The sequence below is a fragment of the Schistocerca gregaria genome, chromosome 5, assembly GCF_023897955.1.
Source record: "Schistocerca gregaria isolate iqSchGreg1 chromosome 5, iqSchGreg1.2, whole genome shotgun sequence".
Lineage (NCBI taxonomy): Eukaryota > Metazoa > Arthropoda > Insecta > Orthoptera > Acrididae > Schistocerca > Schistocerca gregaria.
The window spans coordinates 330,687,413-330,704,800 of record NC_064924.1 but is presented as its reverse complement, the minus strand read 5'-3'; the positions used below and the strand labels follow the sequence as shown (position 1 = coordinate 330,704,800).

At 43.9% G+C, this 17,388-nt stretch overlaps 2 protein-coding genes across 5 annotated transcripts in view; one reads left to right on the top strand and one right to left on the bottom strand.

Annotated features, from left to right (window-relative positions):
• Nucleotides 1-11,776, bottom strand: part of LOC126272016 (NADH-quinone oxidoreductase subunit B 2-like) — a 62,697-nt gene extending 50,921 nt beyond the window's left edge. Inside the window, exons 1-2 of the mRNA XM_049974510.1 lie at nt 11,657-11,776; nt 11,077-11,196 (exon numbers count right to left, since the gene is read on the bottom strand). Of these exons, the coding sequence (XP_049830467.1) occupies nt 11,077-11,196; nt 11,657-11,681 (145 nt within the window). The 5' untranslated portion in view covers nt 11,682-11,776. The remainder of the gene's footprint in view (nt 1-11,076; nt 11,197-11,656) is intronic.
• A 46-nt stretch (nt 11,777-11,822) lies between these two features.
• The window catches only part of LOC126272015 (uncharacterized), a 103,323-nt gene continuing 97,757 nt past the window's right edge, over nt 11,823-17,388 (top strand). For 2 of the 4 annotated variants that reach the window (XM_049974509.1, XM_049974505.1), the window contains exon 1: nt 11,852-11,937. The gene's annotated coding sequence lies outside the window, so the exon portion shown is untranslated. Of the gene's footprint in view, nt 11,960-17,388 lie in introns of all 4 variants that reach the window. The other 2 variants (XM_049974508.1, XM_049974507.1) reach the window with 2 other exon arrangements.

Sequence of the window (17,388 nt, the reverse complement as noted above, 5' to 3'; positions counted from 1 at the left end):
GAAAAGAGAAAGCACATTTTTGTAATATGAATGGGAACGTGATATACATCCTAATTTCCTCTCCCTGTATCTGTTCACCTTGCATTCCCCCTTCCTTTGTCCATCTCCTCCTCCTTCCCCTTCTGTCTGTCCATCTTCTCCTCCCCCCTCTTCATCTCGTCCTGTCCCCCTCTCTGTCCATTTCTTCCTTCCAGTTTTTTATGTCCATTTTCTCCTCCTCCCCTCCTCTGCCCTTGTGCCTTGTTTGATCTACATGTTCCTACACATTTATTACTGTAATACGTAAAAATTTGTAGTGATTGGAAAGATACATTTTGAGACTTTTGGTAATAATGTTTCCCCTGTGATTACATATATACAACATTGTATTGCAGATGGTATATAAAACCATGCAAGTATTTGAGTGCAATGTGTCCAAATTTTAAAGCAAATCTATGATTAACACAATCAGTCGAGAATGTGAATCTGAACAAAAGGGCATACATTTTTATTTATACAGATTGATGTATTTTTGTTTTTGAATTATTGTGACCATATTAAAAAAAACGGGTGAAAAAAGAAAGATATTCAACATGACCCCCTACTGTTATATTATAGATCTTAAAACTTTTTTCGTTTTGCATCTAGTGCCGGATTTATTATTGTAAATTAGAGATATTTTAGCTTTTGAAATGTAAGGTTTGTACCTGTACAGAGATATAGGTAAGGTTGAAGGATGGCAATTTCGTTGAAAGTTGAAGAAGCCAACAAATATGAATACAAGATCTCAGCTGTGGTGAAATAATGATCTGTAACATAGCCTGTGCTCTAGGTTAGCTAGAAAGGTGACCGTTTTGTTATGAATGTTGGAAGCAATATTGAAAGTATCACTTAACCTCTGTGCCATGGGTTATACAACTGCTTATTTTTAGTTGAATAGGTGGGTTTGTGGGGGTTAAAGGGACCAGACTGCTACGGCCATCGATCCCTTTTTCCAAATACTAAAAACACCCACAGAGAATAAAAACGAGCAACAGACGATAAGACAGACAACACAGAACAAGAAAAACGTAGACAAAGACCAGACAAGACGAACTAAAATCACACAGAGTGTGATAGTGGTTGGCCGACCATACAAACAAAAAGGGAAAATCCAACCACACTTACATTAAGCGATAAAATCCCCCTGCCCGAATAAAACGCAGCACTATGTCCGTTATGCAAGAGTCGTCAGATAAAAGCGCAGAGAGCATATCAGGCAGCGCAAAAGTCTGCCTGAGCACAGTTAAAAGGGCGCACTCCAACAGAATATGGACCACCGTCAAGAACGCCCCACAACGACAAAGACGGGGGGGCTCCTCACGAGACAGTAAATAACTGTGTGTGAGTCAAGTGTGGCCAATGCGGAGCCGACAAAGGACGACTGATTCCCTGCGGTTGGCTCACATGGATGACCGCCACACAGTAGTCTTCTCCTTGATACGGCGGAGTTTGTTTGGCACAGTCACGTTGCGCCAATCAGTGTCCCATGAATCGAAAACTTTGCGGCGTAATAGTGCCCGCAAATCAGTCGCTGGAAGGCCAGTCTCCAGAGATGGTGCACTAGTGGCCTCTTTCGCCAGGCGGTCAACAGTTTCATTTCCGGGTATCCCAACATGGCCCAGGGTCCAAACAAAGATCACAGATCTGCCGCAACGGGCAAGAGTATGCAAGGACTCCTGGATAGCCATCACCAGATGAGAACGAGGGAAACACTGGTCGAGAGCTCGTAAACCACTCAGGGAATCGCTACAGATAACGAAGGACTCACCTGAGCACAAGCGGATATACTCTAGGGCACGAAAGATGGCGACCAGCTCAGCAGTGTTAACACTGAGTTAGTGCATAACCGACATGACCAGCAACCATCGAACCGTCGGTATAGACAACGCCAGAGCCCTGATACTTGGCCAGGATGGAATAAAAGCGGTGTCGGAAGGCCTCCGGAGAGACTGAGTCCTTCGGGCCCTGTGCCAAGTCGAGCCAAAGGCAAGGGCGAGGCACACACCATGGGGGTGTACGCAGAGGGACCCGGAAAGAAGGTGGTACAGGGAAACACCCAAGCCCATACGGTGTTTGACGCGTACGGTGATTGGACAACCCGACCGGGACCGACAGTCTGGCAGAAGGACGACTGATTGCGGGAACAGGACACGATAATTTAGATGCCCGGGGCGAGCTAAAAACATGGGCAGCATAAACAGCCAGTAATTGTTGGCGTCGTAACCGCAGTGGACGGACACCTGCCTCCACAAGTATGCTGTCCACAGGGCTGGTCCGGAAGGCACCAGTGGCAAGGCGTATCCCGCTGTGGAGGACTGGGTCCAGCACCCGCAACGCAGATGGGGATGCTGAGCCATAAGCCAGACTCCCATAGTCCAGACGGGACTGGATTAACGCTGGGTAAAGCCATAGGAGAGTAGATCGGTCGGCGCCCCACCTGGTGTGACTCAGGCATCGCAGAGCATTTAGATGCCGCCAACACGCCTGTTTAAGCTACCGAATATGAGGCAGCCAAGTCAACCGGGCATCAAAAACCACCCCCAAAAACCTATGTAACTCCACCACTTTAAGAAGCTCGCCGTCAAGATAAAGCCGCGGCTCCGGGTGAACAGTGCGTTGCCAGCAGAAATGCATAACGCAGGTCTTGGCTGCCGAAAACTGAAAACCATGCGCTACAGCCCAAGACTGCGCCTTGCGGATTGCACCCTGTAGCTGATGTTCAGCAGCTGCAATGCCAATAGAGCTGTGTCGAAAAAGACAGCGACCAGATGCTGACGGCGGGCAAAGGCAGTACGGGTGGCCGATTCCAGGCTCAGCAGATTGTCGGCGGCGGAGCAGCCTTTACGGAACCCACCCTGAGACGGAGCCAGAAGGTCCCGAGACTCCAGTACCCAATTCAAGTGCTGGCTCACCATCCGTTCAAGCAACTTGCAAAGAACGTTGGTGAGGCTAATGGGACGGTAGCCGTCCACCTCCAAAGGGTTCTTCCCCGGTTTCAGAATGGGGACAACAAGACTTTACTGCCATTGCGACGGAAACTCACCCTCGACCCAAATGCGGTCGTAAAGGTCGAGGAGGTGTCGCTGGCAGTCCACTGAAAGGTGTTTCAGCAGCTGAGAGTGGATGCTATCTGGGCCAGGAGTGGTATCAGGCCAAGCGGCGAGGGCACTGCGAAATTCCCACTCACTAAATGGAACATTGTACAATTCAGGATGGTGATTGCAAAAAGAAAGACTCCGACGTTCTATCCGCTCTTTAATGGAGCGGAAGCCCAAGGGGTAGTTGGCAGAAGCGGAATTCAGAGCAAAGTGCTCTGCCAAGCGGTTTGCAATGACGTCGGAGTCGGTACTAACTGCTCCATTCAGTGAGAGCGCAGGGACGCTGACAGGGGTCCGATAGCCATAGAGGCAGCGAATCTTGGCCCAGACCTGCGATGGAGTGACATGGAGGCGAATGGTGGACACATACCGCTCCCAGCACTCCTGCTTGCAATGGCGGATAATGCGGCGGGCTCGCGCACACAGCCGTTTGGGGGCGATAAGGTGTTCAATTGAGGGATGTCGCTTGTAACGCTGGAGCGCCCGCCGGAGAGCTTTAATCGCTTCAGCGATCGCAGGCGACCACCAAGGCACAGTCCGCCGCCGAGGGGACCCAGAAGAACGGGGAATGGCAGATTCGGTAGCAGTAACGATACCGGTGGTGACCGATTGAACCACTGCATCAATGTCATCATTAGAGAGAGGCTCAATAGCGGCAGTGGAGGACACCAAGTCCCAGTCAGCCTTATTCAGAACCCATCTGCTAGGGAGCCCAGAAGACTGACGCTGTGGCAGTGACAGAAATATCGGAAAGTGGTCACTACCACAAAGGTCATCATGCACTCTCCATTGGACAGACGGTAAGAGGCTAGGGCTACAGATCGGAAGGTCAATGGCGGACTATGTGCCATGCGCCACACTGACGTGTGTGAAGGCACCATCATTTAATATCGAGAGATCGAGCTGCGCCAATAAATGCTCAACGATGGCGCCTTGACCTGTTGCCACCGACCCACCCCACAGATGGTTATGGGCATTAAAGTCGCCCAGTAACAAGAAAGGTGGCGGCAATTGGACTATCAGAGCAGCCAGGACATGCAGCGCGACATCACCATCCGATGGAAGGTACGCGACATCACCATCCGGTGGAAGGTAAAGACTGCAGATGGTAACAGCCCTGTGGCGTCCACACCCGAACAGCGACAGCCTCTAAAGGTGTTCGGAGAGGTACAGACTCGCTGTGAAGAGAGTTCAGGACATAGATGCAGACGCCACCAGACACCCTTTCATAAGCTGCCCGGTTCTTATAATAACCCCGTTGGCCACAGAGGGAGGGAGTTCGCATTGCCGGAAACCAAGTTTCCTGCAGAGCAATGCAGAGGAAAGGGTGAAGGCTGATAAGTTGGCAGAGCTCAGCTAGATGGTGGTAGAAACCGCTGCACTTCCACTGGAGGACGGTGTTGTCCATGGCTGAGAAAGGCGTGACGGGACTGGGAAGGGAGATTACGCCGCTGGGTCACCTGCTGTCTCCGATTTAGCACCTGTGATAGTGCTTTCCATGTCGTCTGATGGACCGGTGAGATCGAGGTCCTCAGCGGACGCCAGAATCTCCACCGCATCCTCAGACGCAGAACTGGAAGGTTGCGGTGGGATGGCTGCCAACGTGAGTTCCTTGGGCTGAGAGGTCTTCTTAGGTTTCTCACGCCGTTCCTTGGTTCGCACTGGCTGGGAGGGCTTCACCGATTCAGTCTCCGGGACAGAGGGGATCGTGAAGCCCTACGACCAGGTGATTGCGGGCACTTACGCCACTGTTGGTCGTCAGCCTTCTCACTGGCGGAAACCTGGGAAGGGAGGGACCCAAGGGACCCCTTGCGAGAGTGAGAAGCCGAAGAAGTTGGACACTTCTCCGGCTTAGAAGTGGGGACGGACGTCCCCGATGGGTGGGACGGTGTTGCTCCTGAGGTAGGTGGCGCAGGAGCAACCCGGTGGGTAGAGCCCCCCACTGGCGAGGGGGCAGGAGGAGTTGTACTACTCGTCGATCCGGCCACAATTTGAGAAACAGACGGGGCAGGCACAGGTGTTGTAGCAGCAGCGTAGGAAGATGTCATTCTCACAGGATGGAGTTGGTCGTATTTCCTCTTGGCCTCAGTATAGGTTAGTCGGTCCAGGGTCCTGTATGCCATGATTTTACGCTCTTTCTGGAAAATTCGGTAGTCTGGCGAGCAAGGTGAATGGTGCTCCCCGCAGTTGACACAGAGGCTGGAAGTGCAGCGAGAAGGCATACGGCCGAACTTCCAGTATTTAAAGCACCGTATCGGGGGATGGATATAGGGCTTAACGTCACACCGGTAGACCATCACCTTGACCTTTTCTGGTAATGTATCCCCTTCGAAGGGCAAGATGAAGGCACCAGTAGCGATCTAATTTTCCTTAGGACCCCGATGTATGCGCTGGACGAAATGTACACCTCGGTGCTCTAAATTGGCGGGCAGCTCTTCATCAGACTGCAAAAGAAGATCCCTATGGTAAATAACTCCCTGGACCATATTTAAACTCTTATGGGGTGTGATCGTAACGGCAACATCCCCCAACTTGTCACAAGTGAGTAACTGTCGTGACTGGGCAGAGGATGCCGTTTGTATCAGGACTGACCCAGAGTGCATTTTTGACAAGCCCTCCACCTCCCCAAACTTGTCCTCTAAATGCTCGACGAAGAACTGAGGCTTTGTGGAGAGAAAAGTCTCTCCATAACCCTCGTACAAACTAAGAAGCGGGGCGAATAACTGCTACTGCCATCCTGAGACTTACGTTCCTCCCACGGTGTGGCCAGGGAGGGGAACGTTTTTGGATCGTACTTCTGAGCGTTAAACTGAGCCAGAGAACGCTTAGAGACTGCTGGCGGCTGGCCACCAGCGAGAGACGATGTACCACGCTTCATTGCGGGTCATCCGCCCTGATGCCACCTACTCTGACCAAGGGCCCTCCCCACGGGCGCCACCCAGCCACGGCAAGAGCCACCTGGCAGGATGGCCGCTGCCGGGAGTCCCGATACCCCAAGAGGATAGGCATCTACTCCTTGGCATACGTGGGGAGTTAATGGCGCAGGCATCAGTAGAGCGATCCCTGTGTTGTCAGGGGACTACAACCAACAGGGTACATGGCGGCCCCACCACAAGGGACTGGCTACTGTGCTGGATGTTAGGTAACATGTGGTCCATGGTCGCCGTCGGTGCAGAAAGAGGCACTGCACAGTGCAAGGTGTAATCTGCATGCAGAAACAGAGTCATGCCCAAGATATGGAGAGCTGACAGGACTGCAATTCAACGGTGTATAAGCTGGCGAAAGGTTTGATCGCAATATGGACACAATGCACCAAGTAAGGTGCCCTTCCCCAATCGGCTCGCTCTTCGGAAAATTTTGAGAGATGGAGGTCAAAACCAACAGGGGACCATCATACAAGGCCGAAAAGTTTGAGACTCCTTGTAGTCGCCTCTTACGACAGGCAGGAATACCGCGGGCCTATTCTAACCCCCGAACCCGCAGGGGGGTTTAGTTGAATAGACCATAATGATTGACATTTGTAACATCAAATGTCTCTGGGGATTTTGAAACAGCTTCTCTTTGTGAACAGTTTGGACAGTGTGTGGATGTCACGAGTAAAGCAGGAAATGGGTAAGTTTTATGAATTGGCCTCTCTTACATTTTCATAGTTAATTTACAACATTCGTGCATCATATACTCCAAAATAATTGGAGTACTGTCTATTATGCAGTACAGGTTTTCTGAGTTTACCTTGTACTTGTACATATTTATAACAAAAAGTGTAAATAGGGAGGGAATCAACAACTCAAGCAATGTCACAGATCTGTCTGTAACTTTAACCTTTTTTGTATTCCCATTCACAAAACCTAGAGCTCAGGTTATGCTTCAGATTACTACCACCACAACAAAAGAGTTTGGGGAGGGAGCAGCACTATCACTATTAACCCTCAAACAGAGTGGTGACTTCTTAGTATCATAAATGGTGTAATGGGGTCCAAAAGGATACCACTCAATTTTATCCATGAAAATTAATTTACTTCTCTTTCATTAGAAATATTTATTTATAAATTCCTTAACTGCCTATGTTACAACACAAAACTTAACTGCAGTCAAACTAAAAAAAAAAACTCTATAAAAATCACAAAAGGAAAGTAAGTTTATGCAACACTACTTAACATAGAAATGAAATGCAATATAAAAATTCAAACTACTTTATTGTATCAGAAATAACATGAAATAGTAATAGGTTGGTGTGAGATAAATATATATTGTTAGAAAAATTAGCCACATGTAATGAACATCAAAAATGAATTGATACAGAGTTTTTCACAAATTGTCAATAATCACCCACATTCTCCTCTCCACACTCTTTACAGACAACCGAATGACAGGTTTGGCAAACTGGGCGACTGCAGCAGGTACACTATTGGTTGGTCTTTTTCCTCACTGGCACATGGACAAAGAGCACATCGTTTCCCCTTTGAATCCAGAGTGGATATTTGTGATTTTGGGAGAGGTCTCTTCAAAAGTCCTGAGATTGTTACTCTTAATTCTTTTGGCAGTCTGCCATTCAGCAGCCTCTCATTGAGATAGGGTTTAGTAAGCTGCCTGGCAAGTATCTTGATGAATTCAAACTGGGAAATATGTAGCCTATGTACTTCTTGCAGGACATTTGTATTACATACGAGTTAACTCCAAGTATGTTCAGAACTGCATAAAATACAGCAAGAGGCCATCTGCGTGTTCGTCTGCCTGTGCTGTAGGTAGCACACTTCTGTGCTATTGCAGAAGGAAATTATTTCTGGTTTTCCTGTTTTTGGATCTGCACTTTTTGAATGGTGCATACTGGAAATCAAAATGATAGCTTCTTCCTTTTTTAGGGACATAAGAAATCAATGTTCTGTCATTAGTGAAGCCATGAAGTATTGAACCATCTAAATGCCTCTTAGGTAGCTGGAATTCGGGTGTGATTTCCTTTTTGTTTTTCCTCAATGTACCAAAATAGGTCAACTTTCGTTTTTTCAACTCTGAAACTAATTCAATAGAGCCAAAGTAATTTTCAGTTGTAGTGTTATGGTTTGTCAGGACAGATTGAGTACGTTTCTGAAATTTCTTTTCTTCTGGTGTCAAGCCAATGCCATCACAGTCTTTTTCAGTATAAATAGGCATTCCGAAGGTAATTTGTTTGAGCATCATCTAAAATCATTATTTTCAGCCCATATTTCACTGGTTTAGTAGCCATATAAACCCTAATGCACATCTCCCACGAAAACCAACAAAAGCATTTCACATTTAAACCACGCATGCACGTGAACATATGTTATAAGGTGCCTGAGAATTGTGAACCATAATCCAAGAAATCACTGCTGCAGGGTCATTTTTCTTCATCATCTCTGTTAGTTATTTCATAAAATCTTAGGCAGTAAAGCAATATCAGCACTCTCTTCATGGATAGCGTGGCATGGAACATATCTCCTCCCGTGACGTCTGTTGCAAACATAGTCTCCAGATTTTAATGATTAGACTTGGAAATGGCACTGAAGTATAACAATCCAAATACTGCCCTAAGTCAGTTGACGTTCATGTCTCATAGTTCTGTGCGCTCCAGATCAGAAAATTTTGATCGATATGAAGAAATTTTCACATTGGCATGACTCACAATTTCTTCTAGTATATCTCTGGTAAACAAACACTCTCACGCTTCCAATGGACTGCATAAGTCTCTCAATCGGCTTGCGGGGCCTTTCAATGTAGGAACTTTTCTCATCAAGTTGTGGGCTGGTGTTCTCACATTCCTTTGAGGTTGTAGAGTGGACCACTGCCACAGAAACTAGATGATTCCCCTCTATGTTTATTTCCCTCTAATTTAACTGATTCACTAGAGTCATGACTTGAGTCGAAACAAGGCCCCGGGAGTAGACAACATTCCATTAGAACTACTGACGGCCATGGGAGAGCCAGTCATGACAAAACTCTACCATCTGGTGAGCAAGATGTATGAGACAGGCGAAATACCCTCAGACTTCAAGAAGAATATAATAATTCCAATCCCAAAGAAAGCAGGTTTTGACAAATGTGAAAATTACCAAACTATCAGTTTAATAAGTCACAGATGGAAAATACTAACGCGAATTCTTTATAGACGAATGGAAAAAATGGTAGAAGTCGACCACGGTGAAGATCAATTTGGATTCCTTAGAAATGTTGGAACACTTCAGGCAATACTGACCTTACATCTTATCTTAGAACAAAGATTAAGGAAAAGCAAACCTATGTTCCTAGCATTTGTAGACTTGGAGAAAGCTTTTGACAATGTTGACTGGAATACTCTCTTTCAAATTCAGAAGAAGGCAGGGGCAGGGGTAAAATACAGTGAGCGGAAGGCTATTTACAATTTGTACAGAAACCAGATGGCAGTTACAAGAGTCGAGGGGCACGAAAGGGAAGCAGTGGTTGGGAAGGGAGTGAGACAGGGTTGTAGCCTGTCCCCAATGTTATTCAATCTCTATATTGAGCAAGCAGTAAAGGAAAGAAAAGAAAAATTCGGATTAGGTATTAAAATCCATGGAGAAGAAATAAAAACTTTGAGGTTCGCCGATGACATTATAATTCTGTCAGAGACAGCAAAGGACTTGTAAGAGCACTTGAACGGAGTGGACAGTGTATTGAAAGGAGGATATAAGATGAACATCAACAAAAGCAAAACGAGGATAATGGAATGTAGTCGAATTTTAAGTCGGATGATGCTGAGGGAATTAGATTAGGAAATGAGACACTTAAAGTAGTAAATGTGTTTTGCTATCTGGGGAGCAAAATAACTGATGATTGTTGCAGTAGAGGGGATATCAAATGTAGACTGGCAATGGCAAGGAAAGTGTTCCTGAAGAAGAGAGATTTGTTAACATCCAGTATTGATTTAAGTGTCAGGAAGTCGTTTCTGAAAGTATTTGTATGGAGTGTAGCCATCTATGGAAGTGAAACATGGGTGATAAATAGTTTGGACAAGAAGAGAATAGAAGCTTTCAAAATGTGATGTTACATAAGAACGCTGAAGATTAGATGGGTAGATAACATAACTAATGAGGAGGTATGGAATAAAATAGGGGAGAAGAAGAGTTTGTGGCACAACTTGACAAGAAAAAGGGACCGTTCTGAGGCATCAAGGGATCACAAATTTAACATTGGAGGGCAGCGTGGAGGGTAAAAATCGTAGAGGGAGACCAAGAGATGAATACACTAAGCAGATTCAGAAGGATGTAGGTTGCAGTAGGTATAGCACAGGAAGCTTGCACAGGATAGAGTAGCATGGAGAGCTGCATCAAGCCAGTCTCAGGACTGAAGACCACAACAACAACAAGCCTAAAAATAAACTGACACATTGTCGATAAGTAAACTTTTGACGTATGGCAAACAGAAACACTTACGGTGTCGTGAGGTCAATAATGGCACCACCCAAATTTTACAGTTGTGCACTGAGAAAGAGTACAACTTGACAATGCTGCGAGTTGGTCAGGATGTTCACCTTCATTGCCGAATTGGTATGTAGAACCCCCAAAAATAGAATTACGAAGAGGAAACGGCACGTGTGTACAGTTTGACTGGTATCAAAAAGAACCCCACAACTCCGTTTGAGGGGTAATCTGATGAAATGGGCCAACTGGTGTTTTTGCCATATTCTTGTAACTCTAAAGAAAATAACAAAAGTGGTTCCACAGATTATTACAGGCACAGACTAATTTGAGAGTAAGTTACAAAAGAACATGCAAATTTTGCAAGGGCGGGGGAGAGGGAGGGAGATAGCGAGAGGAAAACTAATAGTGTGCAAAAGGTTCAAACCTGTAAGTTCATGTTGAAATTTCTACAAAGTTGGAAAAAAAAGACCTAAATACAGAAAAGAGTTCATAAACCACATATTTACATTATCAATGAAAACGGCGGTTCGCGACAAGGAGTACCAACAATATAACTTCCTTACCATTTGCTTCTGATTGCTGTGCTACAGTTGACTGAAACCGACAGTGTGAAGATAGGGCAGCACATGACCTTGCCGCAGAGTCCAAATATATATCGTTGTTAACCTTTGGCGTGTGATGCACTGAAAAAGAGAATATTGGTCTTACTTTACGCATAATAATTTTTACTCTTGCTCTGCGTTCTCTCTTAATCAAATAGGACCTATAATTAACTAAGTAGGGCATATGACAAAACAGTTTTCACTGAATTACCTACGCATGTGACATAAATATACCCCCGCAACTAGCAGTAAACCATATAAAACTGCAAACATATTAAACCAAAGCACAGTAGAGCAGCAGTTGAAAAATATGACGAACTGGGGAATGCTGTTATGTGACGCTACAACGTGATTTACTGTCAAATCATTGCCCCCCTTTAAAATAATAATAATAATAATAATAATAATAATAATAATAATCGCACCACAGTCGCATTCATCAAGCTGAGTACAGTACTTTGAAAATTCCACTTGCTTATGGTGCTGGCTAGTCGAACATCCCACACACATTCCAATTTCAATAGCACAAACATCAACTTACACTGTCTCAACGCAATACGCAACATACTGCGCTCCAAACACTCAAACTTTCACTATACGAAATTCCTCTATGTGACCGACACCACAAATGCAAAGCTGAAAGCAGTAAGATATCAAAGCAGCTTCAATCAAAGATACACCACACACAACACCTGCGTATAGCAGACATCAGAGGATTCAGTCGTAGCCATCGAGATGGCATTGGTTTATTTGTCATCCAAGACAGTTGTCACTTGACATGTTCGTTGCAGAGCCTAGGGAAGTGTCGGGGTGGGGTAAATGGTACGTAAACCAGTTTTATGAAGTAAGTAATAAGGACGGAATCAAACGTCAAGCATTGATAGAGTCGAATGAATATATATTAGTACTTAAACCGGATGTTTAAAATTGTGATTGCAAGGGACAAATTGAATTTTGTCATAGAGTTTACTATCCAGTTCACTTAATGCTTTTACTGTTCGAAAATGAGAGAGTAAATAATCCCTAATAACACATGACATTCGCAAAATTGCTGGAGGTTTACAATGTGTCAAATGTACTTCTTTGTTGAGGAGTCGATCCTGCGTTTGTATCAGTGCTCGAATTCTATACCTGTTGATTGTTTGTATGTACCTCATGCAGCTAATAGCGAAGACTTCGATGTCTAGGCTGAAAGTGTTGGTTTTCAGCCATTAATTACGAATTGTGTGGCATTAGCTCACTGGCATTACTGCACGATTTCAAATACTTCTCAAACTCAAGAATTTGTAGTCGATCTTTTTAAACGATGTACTGTATACGTACCAGTAGTAATATCTTATATCACTATATTCTAATTTTTTCTCCTCACGAAAGTTGCCGATATAATGCAGCACATTCACACCGTTTACAAGTAAACGACTGCTCCTTTTAAATATAGGCTCGTTTGATCCTGTAATCTGGTCACTGAAACTCGAATATCGTAGGAATTTTGGGTACACTGCGTGCATAATAGTATTTAATAAAATCTTTGAGCTAATTCTCTTTAAATTTTGACCAAATGTAGGTGTGTGTCCTGTGGGATTTGATTCTCTTTAAAGTTCAGTTTCTTCTCAAACAGTCCTTTATATGTGATAAGTGCATTGTACAATAATAAATGCTAGTACTGTTGTATGTTCATGTAATACAAAACTTGTCAACCACTATTTGCTCTGAACAACCGTAGTGCTTCGGTTACTAAACAAGAGGCATTAACTGATTCGTATTTTTTAAAAGTGAAACAGCATAATCCTGATTTCCGTAATATCTTAAACAATCCTTGTCAAGTTTATATATTTTTGACAAAACTATTGCCAACACTTATTGTGTTTAGTACTTACATAAAATTTGTTGTACCAAAACAAAGAGGACCACTTTTGTTTTTGTGTCTATACACTAGCGACAAAGCTAAATTGAGACAATAAAGATATTGTATTGCATGTAACTGTTTAAAAGTATTTACCTTCTATACTGATAGTTTTGTTAAAATGGTCAAATGTAGGTATCAACCATATGCCATTCACTTCTGTGTAAAAGTTATGTATTGGACTCCCCATTCATTTTTCAGTGTGGTGTAGAGATAAACATTAGACTTTACTACCGGTCAGTTTGTTAACACAACCAGATTTTCTGCTTTCACATTCATTGGCTTCCCCAACTTTCAACCAAATTGTCACATTCCAAATTAATGTAGACCTTGGGCTGTGCTACAGATAAGTCTGTTATCACAAACAGGATTTCAGGGGCGTCTAACATGTAACTTCAGTCCTTGTCTGGACAAAGCCCTTATCAAGACTTCCCACGTGTGATGCATCCATGTTGCTCCTTTATGCTTTCTAATGACATTTACTCACATTCTATTAGGTCTCCATCTTTCCTAATCCCTTGGAATCCAGCAAAAACTTGTGCCTGGTCCATCTAACACTGATTCACCTGACAATGTGCCCACACCACCTTAATTTCAGTTTTCGCTGTGTTCTTTTACCCGATCTATTTATTTGTTCTGTCTTTCTTAGTAATCCATAATGTGCATTTCTTTTGCTCCATGAAAAATCCTCCGTTGTAAAACCGAGCAACGTGGCGCAGTGGTTAGCACACTGGACTCGCATTCGGGAGGACGACGGTTCAATCCCGTCTCCAGCCATCCTGATTTAGGTTTTCCGTGATTTCCCTAAATCGTTTCAGGCAAATACCGAGATGGTTCCTTTGAAAGGGCACGGCCAATTTCCTTCCCAATTCTTCCATAACCCAAGCTTGTGCTCCGTCTCTAATGACCTCGTTGTCGACGGGACGTTAAACACTAACCACCACCACCATTCAGTTGTAAATGCTTTATGCGCTGATAGTCTCTGTTTCATTGCCGTAGGTCAAAAGTGTGTTATGCACATTGACTGTACACTTACCTTTCAAACCCATTGGAAAATTTTGCATTGAAAATCTTATTTAGGTTGTCACTTCTACTCCAGTCTATTTTTACTCTTAAATTCTTTCTCTTCCTGTTCATCCAGTCATTGGCTAAAACTGCCCGAAACATGAAATTTTCTCACTTATTCTATGTGTACTTTATTAAGTTGTAGAACTATCTTTTTTGTGTGTTTATTGTACATTAGTTTAGCCTTATTATAATTGATTTTCAGGCCTACTTTCAGATTTGCACTATTAACTTATTTTTTAATTCTTGATTTTGATCTGCACTGTAGGCAAACAGTACAATGTCAATAGCAAATTAAGTATTTCAGATGTGTCCCAGTCACACGAATTCCTCCAACTGCGACATAGTTGCGTAAACAAACAGTGATCCAATACTGTTAAATGTTTTTTATTCCAATCTTTGATCACAATATCAGTTCATTAGTCGATGACCGGTTTCAGTCCGTAATGACCATACTCATCCTCATGTGCAAAAAAGATCCGAGGATGGTCGTTACGGACTGAAACCGGTCGTCGTCTAAAGAATTGATATTGTGATCAAAGACTGGAATAAAAAACATTTGACACAAATTCTTTTTACATTTTTCCACACTACAAATCTGGAAACTTCACTAGGTCTGCCGAGAATAGCTTTTGTGATACTTAATCGCGTTGGCTGACTGCTCTTTCGATTATGAGTATTTCCTCTTGTGTTGAGATTGTTATAGGCAAGACTGACTGGCAATTCAGATTCATAGTTCTGTTCTGTATTCACTTAAACAGTTGGCTTGATCCTTTTCCTGATATTTTTAATGTGTTTAATTGTTTGAGTATTTTGTACACTATGGATTGGAGGCTAATTTGTCTGTCACCTTTTTTTGAAAGGTAATAATTTCAGGGTTGTTCCTGTGTAGTGAAATTGCCTTCTTTCCTGATCAGCCTTAAACACTAGGAAAAGGAGACTTGGGCATTAAGAAATTGCAATATAACTTTATTTTTCGGCACAACTACTTTCAGTAATACTGATTCAAAAATTGTACAAATGTTTGATACATTTAGGTAGGTCCAATTTTGTGCCTTTTTATATGCTTAGGCAATGTGATATGTGTGGGTGGTACTCCTCAACTACCAAATACTTAAAACAAGGGTGATTCCCTGTCAGATTTTGTTCAAATTTCAAAGACTGAAATGACTGTGGCTAAATAACTTGAAAGAGCATAATGTACGAATTTATTGACAAGGGCTATACATTTTTATGGATTTCTCAAATTGCAGAACTGAATCAAAAACTTCCGTGCTACATCAGTGGGAGAAATACACTTGATTCACATCTTATTAATCTGTACAAGGACTTTGGTCCTATAGAAACTGTGGTGGATGAACAACGCACCAAAATATATTGTGCATTACTTGAAACTAGTCAACTGTAGGTAGAAGATTTTGTTATAAAGATGGAATCACAAATCTCTAACATTACCATTCTCTACTTTGTTTCAAAAAGAAAAACAATATCTTAAAACTGTGAAGCCAAACCTTAGGCCTGGGGAAGTAATTGCGTGCTTGATTTTGTTGAGTATTGGTCGTTTGTTGTCCAAGATGCTGCCCAATGTTTTCAGTGGGAGAACAGTCAAGTGAAAATGGTCCGTTGACCACAAATGATGAAAATTGTGAGGCCATCCACATGAGTGCTGTAAGGAATCTGTTAAACTTCAGTTAGACAAAAAAAAAGTCAAACCTTAAAAACTGTAAATTCTCCTTAATACATAGGAATTACAATTATGAAGACTGGGGAATATGTTGTAAGGATAACCCCCCCCCCCCCCCCCCCCATATGCACAGCTCAGAAAAGATAGTGGTGGAGGGGAAGACCCAGATACGCTGGGTTGTTAAGCTGCCTTTAAAGTCTAACATATTATGTTCTGCTACAAGTTGTGGCAGAGGTTGGTCTATTTTGCTCTTGGCCACAGTTTGGCGGTGGCCATTTATCCTGGTGGATGTGTGATTGGTAGTTGTACAGATAGAAAAAGCTGAGAAATGATTGCAGCCGAGCTGGTATATGATATGGCTGCATTCACAGGTGGTCCATCCTCTGATGGTGTGAGATAAGTATGTGACAGGACTGGAATAGGAAGTTCTGGAGGGGGGGGGGGGGGGGGGGGGGATCGGACAGGTCTTGCACTTACATTTTCCACAGAGATATGATCCCTGTGCTGAGGGGTTATGATTGGGAGTGACGTAGGGATGGACTATGATGTTGTAGAGGTTGGGTGGTTGACAGAACACCACTTTAAGAGGGGTCGGATATTGGCCTGGCTATTGAGATCACTTCCTATCTGAAGGCTCCACCCACACCTCCATATTAAGCCCATCAACCAATACCAACACCTACATTTCAACAGCTATTATCCCTTCCCACACCAAGAAAATCCATCCCATCTGGGGACAGTGTATATACAGTGATGAGAACTCCCTTGTACAGTATACTGAAGGTCTCACCAAGGGCTTCATAGACAGGTACTATCCTGCTGAAATAGTCCATGAACAAATCTCCCATGTCATTTTGTCACATACACTCTACCCTCCTTCCACCCCCAAAAACCAGCTGCAAAGGAGCCCATCCCCCCCTCCCCCTCCCTTTTTCACGCATTATCACCCTGTACTTTAGCAACTGAATCACATCCTTTGTCAGGGCTCTTATTACCTGTCCTGATTACCTGATCATCATGCCCTTAAATGAAGAACATTCTACTCAAGATTCTTCCCACCCTTCTTAAAGGATGTTCAATTGCAGACCCAACCCCATAACATCTTAGTCCATCTCTATGCCATTTCCATTCCCAATCTCTTCACACAGGGATCATGTCCTTTAAGCAGCGTCTGAGAAGGTACAAGTGGGTAGAGTTTCGCTAGTCATCATGAGCCCCAATGTTTTTCGTGTTATGGAGCCCTGTAGAAAGATAGCTTTCAGGGCTGGAAAGAAAGCCATTGTGCATTCGGTATGTCTGCCAGGTTGCCTCATCTGAAATGTGTAGGTGGCCTTGCCTGAGGGCATCGATTGTGCAGGGTGCAGTCGTCTCCAAGTTGTGGCTCATGTTGGCACCAATGGTGACTGTCGCATGCTTTCTGAGGTCATTCTCAGTTTGTGCAGTAGCTGGCAGAGATGGTGAAGGCTGCCAGCCTAGCATGCAAGCAGAGCTCGTAGTTTGCAGTATTGTTCCCCGCATTGATTGGAGTCCTTTGGTTTGGAGCCGAATGGGATAGTCAGAGGTTCACTGCGTAAAGGAAAGAGCTACTTCTGGTAGCAGAGCAATTGTGGAGCACTCTTTT